The sequence below is a fragment of the Leopardus geoffroyi genome, chromosome A1 (genome assembly GCF_018350155.1).
Source record: "Leopardus geoffroyi isolate Oge1 chromosome A1, O.geoffroyi_Oge1_pat1.0, whole genome shotgun sequence".
Classification (NCBI taxonomy): Eukaryota; Metazoa; Chordata; class Mammalia; order Carnivora; family Felidae; genus Leopardus; species Leopardus geoffroyi.
This window is the reverse complement of record NC_059326.1, coordinates 70,550,661-70,564,936: the sequence shown is the minus strand read 5'-3', so window position 1 is coordinate 70,564,936 and position 14,276 is coordinate 70,550,661. Positions and strand designations below refer to the sequence as shown.

Genomic DNA, 14,276 nt, shown 5'->3' with positions numbered 1-14,276 from the left:
ACACCCTGGAAAATCCATATGCTTCTATTCCCTTCTCCATCCTGCTCTGCCCAGGAGGCCGAGGGCACAGATTCCATCCAAAGGCTCAAGGCACCCCCCACCTCCACCCCCAGCTTCTGCTGTGTTCTGCTAATGGGGCCTCACAGCAGGTTTAAGTGAAGAGAAGCCTGAGTTGGGGTACTTATGCCGTGGTTCCCTCAGGCTTACTGTCCCTCAGCAGAAAGTCATTACTGTTCTCCTGACAGCTGACTATAAGAGGCTTCTCCCTCCAGGTTCTAGTAACCTCCCCCTCCCTGGATCTCTTTGGGACTGAGCGGGGCGTGCACAAGGCAAAAGTCCCACCAGTTTCCCCTTTTCTCACAAAGCTCCGTTCTTTTGTCATGAGACCCTTACAAACAAGCACTCTTTGACTAACATTACTTTATTTTTCCTTGACTTATTTTAAATGTTTTCTATTGATATCCTTACAGATACAAGGACAAAACAAAGATATACAGCTTAGTGAATCACCACAAAACACACACTAGGGTTATTAGCAGGTGGGTCAATAAACAGAACTTGCCAGCCCTGGAATCTCTCCCGGTGTGCCCTCCTTCAAATTACATGCTCTCATAACCTTCCAGAAAGTTTCAGCACCTAAGCATGAATCCCTAAAACATGTTATTTCCATTCTGTTTGCTTCTTGAACTTCATATAAATGAAATCATACAATATAAATTCCTTCACGTCTGGCTTTTTTCACTTAACACTGTATACGTAAGACTTACCCACGTTGTTGCACACACCTTCTACAGGATTCATTCTGATTGTGAAAAGCATTCACCTGTATGTCTACACAACTGATTTATCCATTCTATAGCTGAACAATGGGGTTGTTCCTACAGCTACTGGAAATAATACTACTATGAACATTCTTATCTAGGTTTTCTGATACACAGGAGCATGCATTTCTACCTACGAGTGGAATCTGAGTCATAGGGTATATGTATCTTCATTTTACTACTTAATAACCAATGGTTTTCCAAATTTAAACTCCCACCATCAATGACCAAGAGGTCCCGGTTGCTGGAATGCACTATTTCCTTTAACTGTGAGACCAGAGTCTATAGAAGGCCGCTATGTACCTCACGATAACCACAGAGTTCTACTCAATCAGCTGTCCTCAGGACTCCAACTGGAACTCTAGTCAATTAGTGAAATGTCACACTGCCAACTCTTGGCCTGGGGTCCTGCAGGATTTCACTAGGTCCAGGACTAATGTCACTGTCACATAGCAGACTTTAAGATCCTCTAAGTGAGAGAATCCTTAACATCTTTAAGGAACTCTACTTTCATTGCTGATTTAGATCTACTTTGCCTAGAATTATATATCACTTTGGTTTTCTGGGTTCAATTTGTTTGCTGTAAGTAACTACCTGTCTATATGTCTGTAAAATTTTTAAACTGTACAAAAGTTGCCAAGGAAAAGGAATTTGAGAATTGCTAAATTTATAATACAATTTAGGGAATCAAAAGAAAAGGAGGATGGCTGTAAGGTGCTGACATTTTTCTTAAAAACAGATTTAGACAAATACTATCTCAATATTCTTTATCTAGAAAACACTATTCGATATAGCTCCCTAATTAAAACAAAAAACAAACAAACAAACAAAAAGCCAAAGAAGTCTGTTAGATACAAGTTTGAAAAAGAGAGAGGTAGGGGAACAGAAATTCCATAACCTCAAAGTGGGAAACCATTAAGGCCACAGTAAGAGCTACCCCCGCCCCCTGCACTAGTTCAGAGCACCCCTCACTTCCCTCACAACCCTCTTCTTGAGGACAGGCTGTCCACTATCCACCCCAGTCTTCTGTAGCAATGGCCTGATGGTCACCCACACGGGGAAAAACAAACAAGTACAGTGATCCCCTCGTTGCAATACTGGGGTAAGCAATTAGAACAAGACTCCCCCTTACACGTGCTGTGATAAACAGAAATACGTCAAGAACAGGAAATACAATTCTGTGGTATAGACAACCCTCTAATGCAGAGCATGTTTTATAGGGATTTACTGTATAAATCTAATAACTACATCCTTTCTATATGAAATTGGCCTAACTAAATTACATTCGCTCAAAAACTGGGCTCCAGTGCTAAAATACTCACTGAAGGCTTATAACATCTAAACCAGAATTCAAAAATGGAACTGAAAAAGACTATTTCATAAAATGAAGGGAAGTGAATCCCCTAGGATATGTGAAATCCCTCTTTTGCAAGGTGAGAAAGTTCTCTTTCACTCCTATTCCGAAATAAGTGAGGAAATCATAGCTGTGTGAATAGTCCCTGAATGAGGTAAATTCTTCTATCTGAATAAAAAACTCATTAGGCTCAAGTATTAAAGAAGCAAGCTAGACACTATGGAAGCTTAATTCTTGATCCATTGTTAACTTGCTGCCAATTGGTTTGGGGGCATTTTTTCTCACTGTGAGACTTTTCTAGCGTAAAGATATTGTTAAGGGCCAGGAAAGGCCTGGAACAGAGAATGATGAAGCACTGCAGGAGTCACAGAGAGGAAAGGAGGGTCACTGCCCAGTGCCTGAGTCTCCAAATCTGCCTTGTGATTGGCAAGTTCCCTCCCATAAGTTGGCCAAAGTGTCCCTGATGCCATCACTGGGCTCAGTGATCCACCCATGACTCCCTTAAAACTCCATTTCTTCACCTACTGTTTCAGTCACATGTTCAACCAATATTTATTTTTATTTTTTTAAACTTTTAAATTTAATTTTATTTTTTAAACACAGCGCGAGGAGGGAGGGGTAGAGAGAGAGGGATAGAGAGAATCCCAAGCAGGCTCCACGTGTAGCGCAGAGCCCAATGCAGGGCTTGATCCTACAACCCTGGGATCATGACCCAAGCCAAAATCAAGAGTCAGACACTCGGGGCACCTGGGTGGCTCAGTTGGTTAAGCATCTGACTTTGGCTCAGGTCACGATCTCGCGGTCTGTGTGTTTGAGCCTGGCATCGGGCTCTGTGCTGACAGCTCAGAGCCTAAAGACTGCTTCTGATTCTGTCTCCATCTCTCTGCCCCTCCCCCACTTAAGTTCTGTCTCTCTCTCTCAAAAATAAATAAAATTAAAAAAAAAGTCAGATGCTCAACTGACAGCCACCTAGGTGACCCTCAACCAATATTTATTAAATGCTTGCTACACGTGCACATCTACAACATATGTCAACCCCCAGAAAGCTCAATGTAGTGGAGGTTAAAAGGCAAGGAAATACTCAGCAACAATACAAACACAAGCCACTACAGGGGGAAATACGAAGCGCTAAAGAAGCTTACTGGGTGAAGAACCGACCCAGCTTCAGAGGTCAGAGAAAATCTCCTGGAAAAGGCAGCACTGAAACTAAGACCTGAAGGCTGAACGACAGCTGGCCAAGCCAAGAGATGGGAGTGCAGTGGTAAGGGCGTCTCGGGCTGGCAGGACAGCATGGGAAAGGCAAGAAGAGCAAACGCAACAGGCCTCCTATGACTGAAACGAGAGGAAGAGGGAAAGGAGCTGATCCACCCTCAAGTCACAGACTTACTACAGTTTTTATCTAAGGACAAAAAGCACACGGGCCCTCAAACTGTCTTAAATTAAAAAAATAAAAATAAAAATAAAAAATTAAGTTCATGTACGTTTCAAAACCTGACAAATCATGCATAACCAAAAATAAAGTAAAATTTTAAGACAAGCAAATGAGATGATGACTTTTTTTTAAGAAAAAAGAAAGTAAAAAATTTAATGTAATGAGGCAGGCGACGATTGGGGTTGCTCACTTCCCTTTCCATTGGTTTCACTTCCCTTCCTAGATTAAAATACTCCCAATATGTAAATTAATCCACTAAAGAATTCCAGTCCTTTCTTAGTAATTTTAAAATTTCTTAGTAATGTTTATACAAAAGGAATTATTTCTAGACTTCCATGTGACAGAAAAGGGATATGATGCACTGTGGACCAAAAAACAAAGCAAACCTATGTGGATAAATGTATATGTAAAGCAGAAGCAAATAAATGAGATTCCAATTTTAACCACTTAGAAATATTTTAACAGCAAAAGTGGATATTTTATGATTTCAAGAACTTTGTAGAAAAGGGTTAACTCTGTTTAGGAATATCTAAATTAGTTCTAAGTGCCAGGTACTATGTTAAACACTTGGGATTTTTCTGGTTTAGAGTCATCACAATCCTACCAGATGAGTATTATCTCTATCCTAACTGTACAGAAACTAAGGAGGAGCAAAGACTCAGAGGGATTAGGTAACTAGACAAAGTCACACAGCTTAAAAAGTGAAGAAGCTACACTATGAATCCCATCTTAGTCAACATCAAATCTCATTCTTGGGGCGCCTGGGTGGCTTGGTCAGTTAAGCGTCCGGACCCTTGATTTCAGCTCAGGTCATGATCTCGCAGTTTGTTAAGATGGAGTCCCGCATTGGACTCTGTGCTAACAGTGTGGAGCCTGCTTGGGATTTCTCTCCTCTCTCTCTGCCTCCCTCCGCCTCTCTAAAAATATTTTTAAAATCTCATTCTTTTTCAATAGATGATGCAGACTTTAAACATCAAAGTAAATGAACCAAATATATTTTCCTCTTTTTGTTTGATTCTCTTAAATATATGCCATCATTTCAAAGGGAGCTTATGCTAAGCATGACTTCATAAACAAATCACTTGTGAAAGAGAGAAACCACATCCAGGGTAAAGTCATAAGTTGAAAAAGCCTTATTTCAGATAGTACTTCCTGAAAGAGACAAAGCAGCAACTACAGCCGAACGAGTACCAACTCCTTTACCAGGCATTATATTTGAAACAACTTTGTGAAGCAACAGAAGGGCCTAAGACAAAAGAAATACTGCATTTCTTAGACACACCATTTCCAGAAAGAGCTATTTTAACACAAGATTTCTCTTTTACATTACTGGATATAATGAAAAATGTTCCTCTCCAACACAGCCTTTTGATGGGCAGAAGGTAAGTAGCATTTAATTTCATCACAGATTATCACCAAGTAATGCTATACTTCAGAGGTATATACTTCCAGGTATAAAATAAGTCATGGGGATGAAAAGTACAGCATGGGAAACACGGTCAATAATATTGTAATAAATTTGTATGGTGGCGACAGAAAAAAAAAGTAAGCTGTACTTACTAAATTTCAAAATCATTTGCCTCATTTTAATAATACATTATGGAAACTATGTTGGCAAAGGACCTTGAAATGAGTTGTGCTGTCATCTTCCTGCATTATTAATGACTTATTTATATTCAACATTGCTTTACATTAACAGTAAATGTAATTTTTTTCAACTTAAGGAACATGCTAAGATGATAAATCATTAAGTATATTTACAAGCCTTTGTCACCTGGTTCCACACTGTTGTCACACTGTTTCATAAAATGTACTCAAATGCTTTTTAAAAAAGAAAGACTAGAGATAATCACTGAATCTAAAGTTTTTGAAATGCTGACTTGAAAACCAATCACTTTTTAATATTTATCCAAAAATGTATCTGTGTGTACAGAGCATGACCTATCTGGTAATGCCTTTAAAACACGCATCACACATAGTTTTTTCAACCTTAAGCAAATGGATACAAGTGTTGGTGACATAAGAGCAGCTTGAGCCCAACGAGGGCTAAAAGATTTACTCAAAAAGGCTTTGTAACTATGAAATTTATGTGACAAAATTCAGGGATGAGGACAAGGGAAGTGAGCCCTGGAACAATATCAAAAGAGAAAAAAAAGATACAAGTTTTCATTTACATTATGATTGCTACCATTTTTAAAAATACAACGAAAAGTAAAAATAAGAGTCAAGACTCCAAAGTTATTCTTCTTTGTATGATACTGGAGTTTTAATTTCTCTCTGTAGTGCTTTTCTCATTTGACAGAAATTAATATTCTAGTCACACCAATATTTGGAAATTTTAGTATAGGCTATTAATACACAGAATTCCACTCCAAAATCATATCTAACTTAGATACTTGGCAAACTAGCTGTAGTCAGGAAGGAAGGAAAGAAGGAAGGAAAAAAGGGAGGGAGGGCGGGAACGGAAAAACAAACTCATACCTTGTGTGTGTCCACAGCAATTGCTCAAATTCATTTTAAATTATCAACAGCCCATGATGCCACTAACTGGACTGCTCACCACCCCCACAGCTCTCACTGAAGAGAGACTCGGGGCTGAATCAGAGACAGCCCACTCTGCAAAGTGACATTTCTGAAGGAAACTTTTCTTACACCTCCATGTTTCAAGGGGAGACCACAAGATTCCATTTCTTTGCAAGGGAGCTTATTTTTAAATCACTGCTGTTGACGTTGCACTGAGGATGATCGAAGTCTCACTCTGAGGGGCATCCCATCAATGATATTTACAATCACCACTAAACTCCTTTCCATTAGAAATGGACCCTCTTTTTGCATACACATAAAGTTATTGAGTGACTTCTAATTAACTATTTGTCTTTGATATTCCTTTTTACATTTAATTTGACAAATATACTTAAGTTTCTGTATCTAGATAGAGTGAGGGCATGAAAGCTACTACACTAGCTTCCGTGCACATCAACAACATCCACTTCTAGGATGCTGGTAATAAACACCATCTAGAGGACAGCATTAGGGACTCCCAGCTGTGCATTAAAAACGAGCTCATCTATTGTTCTAAGAGTCAGGTTCCTGATCTGTAGACCGTGGCACAACACACTGCTGTTTCTAGACCTACAATAACTGAGACAGCATAATACTATGAAGAAATGTTTCCACTTAAAAAAAAAAATAGGTTTAATGGCCAACCAAGCAAGTCTTCACTGACATACTGGAAAGTAGCTGTTGTGGGTCCTTCCTTCACTCCATCAATTCAGCAAACATTTTCTTATCGAGCACTTCCTGTGGGCTCCATAAGCAGTGGGAATACAGCAATGAAAAGTCCCTGCTCTCAAATGAGAATTCTTGTGAATTAGATACTTACATGGTTCCTTTATATTGGTTTTCTAATGCACATCTTATATATTAAGACTATATTTAATGAGTAAAAATTCATTATTTGGACATTATTAACCTGGGTCACAAAATATTTAAACAATGGTAAAAAGTAGCAAACTATTTTCAAAATTCAGAATGGCCTTCTCCCAGTTAGTCCCAATCAAAGAATGTTTATTATAAGAATACTTGCTACCCAATTTCACACTACAGGAAAAAATCATTTTTAAAAAGGTTATTCTTTAGGGGAGACGCAAGGTGAGCAGAGAGAGAAAAAATAAATTTGCCAGTACATTATAACACACCAGATCATTTTAATAGGTTGGTGCATATTAGTAATAATACCTAAGACATGAATTTCTTAATAAATACTAAGACACATATATTGTCTCTAAACATAAAATACTCTCACAATTAAAATCCATTGACATGCCAAGTATGAGAGTTTTAAGCATTTACTTTTCAACAAAAGGTTTTATTCCTCCTATTCTTCTTAACTATTTTGCAGTTTCTAGGTGCCATTCCCCCAACAAGCTATAAGATGACCACTCCTCATGATCAAGCTCAACCTTACCCTTCTAACACCTCACACCCAGAAGAATACAAGATCGCAGCCCTTGTCTTCTACAGCTGTATCTTCATAATCGGATTATTTGTTAATGTCACTGCCTTATGGGTTTTTAGTTGTACCACCAAGAAGAGAACCACTGTAACCATCTATATGATGAATGTGGCATTACTGGACTTAATATTTATAATGAGCTTACCCTTTCGGATGTTTTATTACGCAAGAGGTGAGTGGCCATTTGGAGAGTACTTCTGCCAGATTCTTGGGGCTCTGACGGTGTTTTATCCAAGTATTGCTTTATGGCTTTTTGCTTTTATTAGTGCTGACAGATACATGGCCATTGTACAGCCAAAATATGCCAAAGAACTTAAAAACACAGGCAAAGCCGTGCTAACATGTGTGGGAATCTGGATAATGACCCTGACGACCACCATCCCGCTCCTACTGCTCTATGAAGACCCAGATAAAGCCTCCACCCCCGCCACCTGCCTGAAGATTTCTGACATCATCCACTTAAAAGCTATTAACATGTTGAACTTCACTCGGCTCATATTTTTTTTCTTGATTCCTCTGTTCATTATGATTGGGTGCTATTTGATCATTATTCACAGTCTCCTTCATGGGAAGACATCTAAGCTGAAACCAAAAGTCAAGGAGAAGTCTATAAGGATCATCATCACACTCGTGGTGCAGGTGCTCGTGTGCTTTATGCCTTTCCACATCTGTTTTGCTTTCCTGATGCTGGAAGGGGAGGAGAACAGTTACAATCCCTGGGGGGCCTTTACCACCTTCCTCATGAACCTCAGCACCTGTCTGGATGTGATTCTCTACTACATTGTTTCAAAACAATTTCAGGCTCGAGTTATTAGTGTCATGCTCTACCGCAATTACCTTCGGAGTGTGCGCAGAAAAAGCTTCCGATCAGGTAGTTTACGGTCACTAAGCAATGTCAACAGTGAAATGTTATGAATGAAAAGAAGCTTTTGGTCTTTAATTTCTTTATATTCACTTTACTAACTACTCTAAGGCCAGTGGATATTCTGTATGATACTACCAAGTCCCTTCCCTCCTGAAAAAAAAAAACACACGTAACACTTTTGCGAGATTTTACTACTGTGGCAACATAATTAAATATTCTGAAGTATTCTCATGAACTCATTATTTTTATTTTCAAAACTTGTATAAAACATATTCTTGAGTTACTGGGAGAAAAATATCCAATTTGTACTTCATATTCAAGCCTTATCTAAATACACAGTTGACAACTTTTTGGATTTAATTCTACATGCAAGGGAATCGTGATTTCTACAAAGTCAGTAGGAAAAAAAAATCCACCTTCTTTTCAAAATACTTCAAATTTTCTTTTTGAGGGGGGAGAGTGCAAGTGAGGGAGGGGCAGAGAGGGGAACAGAGCATCCGAAGCAGGCAATGCGCTTACACACTGACAGCGGCAAGCCTGATGTGAGGCTCCAACTCACAAACCACAACATCATGACCTGACCTGAAATCAGATGATCAACAGACTGAGCCGCCCAGGTGCCCCCAAAATGGTTTAAATTATTAAATTATAATTTGATTAGGGGCACCTGGGTGGCTCAGTCGGTTAAGTGGCCAGCTCTTGATTTCAGCTCAGGTCACGATCTCACGGTTCGTGAGTTTGAGCCCCGCTTGGGGCTCTGTGCTGACAGTGTAGAGCCTGCTTGGGATTCTCTCTCACCCTATCTCTCTCTGCCCCTCCCACATGCTCTTGGCTCTCTTTCTCTCTCAAAATAAATAAATAAACTTAAAGACATTTTTTTTTTTTATTGTAATTTTATGGGCACTTGGGTGGCTCAGTCGGTTGAGCATCCGACTTCAGCTCAGGTCATGATCTTGTGGTTTGTGAGTTTGAGCCCCGCATCAGGTTCTGTGCTGACAGCTCAGAGCCTGGAGCCTGCTTCGGATTCTGTGTCTCCCTCTCTCTCTGCCCCTCCCGCACTCATGCTGCCTCTCTCTCTCAAAAGTAAACAAATATTAAAAATAAAAAATTTTTAGATTATAATTTTATTAAACCAAAACCAAAGCTTCATTTGGTTTAATCTATATTCAGGACTGGTGGTCTAAATTTTACAACATTTTGTGTTCTAAACACCAAACTTCCAGGATTCCTACACAAACAACTATGTTCAACCCATCACTGTTACTTGCCACAGACCAAAATCAGCAGGAACAATCACCTGAAGGGGCCTGCAAAGGCAAGTGTCCGCAGCCCTCCCCTACTCGGAATTTTTTTTCTTTTGGAAACAGACTATAGTCATTCAGTAAACACTGAGAGCCTACCATGCACCATACTCTACCTACAACTAATGCAGGAGACCTAATCCGAGACCCTGTTTCTGCCCAATAACCCAAGTTCATTCCTATGACATGAAATTTCTGCTGTATGGTGAACTATCATTCTCCAATATAGTTTAAGCTTCTTACGTGATCAAACATCACACTACAGGAGAATGATTTTTTTCCTGGGCTGTGTATCACAGTATAACAGCACAAGTCAGGGACCTTGGATTCTCATTCTAGCCTTGCCATTTAATTTCCCCTAATAAAGTAACAACCAAGTAACTTCCCATTAAAAAAATTTTTTTTAATATTTTATTTATTTCTGAGACAGAGAGAGACAGAGCATGAGCAAGGGAGGGGCAGAGAGAGAGGGAGACACAGAATCCAAAGCAGGCTCCAGGCTCTGAGCTGTCAGCACAGAACCCAACACGGGGCTCGAACCCACGAACTGTGAGATCATGACCTGAGCTGAAGTTGGACGCTTAACCAACTGAGCCACCCAGGTGCCCGTAACTTCCCCATTTAAAAAGAAAAGGAAGTGAACCATCATCTGTAAAGTGTATATTATTCTAAATATTATGGAAGTACGCAAATAAGCCAGCCATAACTTCCTCCCTGCTAAATCACCTTCATTACTCTTAAGATGATCACCTCCTATTGGGACTAAGAATCAAATAAATGCATTAGTTATAAATGGATTTCTATAATTAACATGGGTAAATTAATATTCTTTAAAAAAAGATAAACACAAAGGAGTCTAATCATAAAAAAGAGTTTTAATACTAGAAGATCCTTTAGATGATCTTCTAGTCTTATATATAAAGAAACTAAAGTCCAATGAGGTTATGTGACTTGCTCAGCTGAAGAACCAGGCCTACAAACCAAGTTCCTGTTATGTCAACCACCAATTTTTCAGTAATAAAAAGCAAACAAGCTCACAGAACATAAACATTCTCAAAGCTACATAAGATAAAGGAATCAAGGTGATAACTGAGATGTAGTTTCTCAACAAAGAGACAACTACTTGAAGTTTTTGGTTTGGACAGTCAAGTGAGCAAGATACCTTAACAAATATCTTAAAAATAGTAAGTATCTTTAAACAAATAATTATTTCTGGAAAAAAGGAAATAACTCCTGTAACTTATGTATAGGTTTATAGGTTTACAGTCATAGCCTACTCTCAACTATACAGTCTAATCTGTTCTTATGTATTTATCATTTTTAAAATTTTATTTATTTTTAAAGATATTATTTTTAAGTACACCCAACATGGGACTCAAACCCACAACCCCCAAATCAAGAGTCACATGCTCCACTGACTGAGCCAGCCAAGTGCCACTTATGTAATTTATTAAGTGGCAAGTTCTCTGCAATGGTTTTTCTCAATGAGAAGAACTTAATTTGGGAGCACAAAATACAACAAAAGAGGTGCCTGGCTGTCTCAGTGAGTAGAGCATCCAACTCTTGATCTCAGGGTCATGAGTTCTAGCCCCACATTGGGTGTGGAACCCAGTTAAAAAAAAAATACAGTGAAAAACTTTGTTGATACAAAGTGAAAATGTATGTTATGGTTTCCACAGTAAAACTAAATAATCTACAACACAATTACAAAATAATTTTATTAAGTGATGTGATCAGATACATTTTAACATGATGTGTAAAAACTCACATATTCTGGAGGCATTTGATTCTGAGAAACAATATAATGTCCACATGTAAATACTAACAACTAAAAAATAATGGGTATACAAGGACAGGTGTATGATGGGCAAGGAGTACTAGAAGCATCTGACATACATAGCTTTTAATGGACCTATCTTTACTTTCAAAACATAATGGTCACATTTTCTGAATTTCAAACAACACTCATGAGAATGTATCAGATGCTATGTATAATTTCTATGCAGAGCACTAGAAAAAGAAATGTACAGGCCTATGGTTCAAAGACCTTACTTTATAGTCTTGTGGGGCTACACTGTAATCAAGACTAGCCCTTCCACATTACAGAACGTGAGGGCATGAGTACATCAAGTAAAACCAGTCTTCCCTCAAACAGCCAGAAGGATGGCATGGAAGGCTCAGGTAATAATGACAATGACAATGACAATGACAACGTAATGTAATAAATGCTAGGGATCTTAATAAAGTTATTGGAATACACATAAAAGGACAATTACTCATGCCAAAGGGCAGCAGGGTGCAGAAAGAAAACCAAGCAGACATGGGTGTACGTATACACAGCATGTTAAGAAAGCTGAGTGACTGACGAAGTGACCTGAAACACAGGACTGGGGCCAGACTATGAGGGATTTGAAGAGAAAGAAGAAAATCAGTGTGAGGTTGTTACTGCTAGGATGTTTGCATGAAAGAGCTTACTTAATTCTTTCCACTGCCTGGGAAGTATACAGTACTGACCCCTCAATTTACACGAGGGTCATCTATAAACTGAGCTTAGGAAATGGAACATAAGAGAAGTAACTTGCTCAAGATTACACACACGTAATAATGTGAGAGAGCTGGAATCTCAAATCTGGCATATCTGATGGCAAAGTCTCTGCATTCCCACTATTCCAGACTGCTGCGATGCCATCTTGGAGGAGTCTGATTTTTATTTTGAAGGAAATGAGGATTTAAAGGATTTTAAAAGGAAGACTGGCATGGTCAAACTTGCATTTTGGAAGGATCAACTTCTGACAACATTGCATGGGATGCTTTGAAGTGAATAGGAAGACTAGTTAGAGAATTGCTACAAAAATCTAGGCAGGAAAAGATTTGAGTTTAGCCTGATCTGACAGCAGGAGAGAAGATGGGGTGAATGAGTGATTTACACAGGACTTCGAACTAACAGGACCCGGGCCCTATGCTGTCAACAGGGATGGAAGCCCAGAGATGAGAGCTCCAGAACAGGACAAATTTTCTCTGAGTCGTAGAAGGGACCAGGAAATATAACTCTAGCAAGATCAGGAGAGGAACATGGACTGGAAATAGAGAGCTGGGACACAAACAACAGATGTTAACTGTGAAGGAAGTCATGGGAGTGGGCAAGAAAGCCCGGAGTGAGCCACAAGCAGTAGAGAAGGTCAAAAAGGACCAGGAGAGAACAGTGTGCTGGGGCTCGAGGGAGCAGGTTAGTTCATGAAATAATGGGAGGTCAAAACCATGTATGAGCTACTGAAAGGTCAACTAAAACAACTGAAAATAAGCCACTGGCTTTAAAAATTAGTCAGTTACACAGGGGATAAATCACTGCAAACTATTCCCGAAATCATTATTGCACTGTATGCTAACTTGGATATAAATTAAAAAAAAAAAAAAAAATACATACGTAAAATTAAAAAATAAAAAAAAATGAGTTACTGGTGACATTTATAGGAGAAGTTTTTTTTTTTTTTTTAATTTTTTTTTTCAACGTTTATTTTTTCTTGGGACAGAGAGAGACAGAGCATGAACGGGGGAGGGGCAGAGAGAGAAGGAGACACAGAATCGGAAACAGGCTCCAGGCTCTGAGCCATCAGTCCAGAGCCTGACACGGGGCTCGAACTCACAGACCGCGAGATCGTGACCTGGCTGAAGTCGGACGCTTAACCGACTGCGCCACCCAGGCGCCCCTATAGGAGAAGTTTTAATAATAGTGAGGTTAAAAAAGAGAGAATTAAATAGAAATGAAGAATTGTAGAGAGTGCAGATAAATTTGGCATTGGTGGAAAAGAAAAAGGGTAACGAGATGTTACGTGAAAAATACTGCAAATTATAAAGCAGGCTGACAACAAAAAGAGAAGTTTCCTCTCCTGAGCTTTTGATGCTTCGCTACCATCAAATGAAAGATGTATTTACAAAATACAGAGTTTGTTGAAATAAAGATTTATGTTCCAAGAAGTCTGTTTGAGAAAGCTTTCAAGACTCTAAAAAGCCATACTGTAATGTCTCCTGATTTGAAAAGAGAAATATGTTCTCATTCAGGTGATGGCAAAATTAACATTCATGCTGTCTTCCAATATATTTCCGTAACTCAGGAGGCTGTATAAAGAACCAAAAAGAACTGGCCTAGATAAGAAATGTTTGGGGAAAACTAATGATTTAGTAACACTGCTGCTTTTCTGAATCAACATGGAATCATCCCTGATGACTACACTATTGTCTGCAAAAGCAGAAGAATCACTTCAAACCTCTCAGTGTGATCATAATTACAACCCCTGGAACTCAACAAAACTGTAACAATCTGACTCTGACACAGAACTTTACCTGTCTCCATTCAGATATCATTCAGAATCACACATTATTAAAATAGCTAATTTAATGAGCTCATTTAATGACTATGACTATAATTAAGTAAATCCCATAAAGTCTACACTGTAAATAGTAACAACATATGCATGAAGGCCATTTAGA

The 14,276-nt window shown here is 38.9% G+C and overlaps 2 protein-coding genes across 7 annotated transcripts in view; one reads left to right on the top strand and one right to left on the bottom strand.

The window, feature by feature from the left end:
* UBAC2 (UBA domain containing 2) overlaps positions 1–14,276 on the bottom strand; it is a 174,330-nt gene that overhangs the window by 126,082 nt on the left and 33,972 nt on the right. The gene's annotated exons all lie outside the window — the stretch shown is intronic.
* Positions 4,484–8,722, top strand: GPR18 (G protein-coupled receptor 18). Its single transcript, XM_045445045.1, has 2 exons — positions 4,484–4,989; positions 7,509–8,722. Exon 2 carries the CDS (start codon positions 7,542–7,544, stop codon positions 8,535–8,537), a length of 996 nt encoding a protein of 331 aa, XP_045301001.1. The 5' UTR covers positions 4,484–4,989; positions 7,509–7,541; the 3' UTR covers positions 8,538–8,722.

Excerpts from the sequence above, each read along its gene's own strand:
- GPR18 (XM_045445045.1), top strand. The coding sequence starts at position 7,542 with ATGACCACTCCTCATGATCAAGCTCAACCTTACCCTTCTAACACCTCA.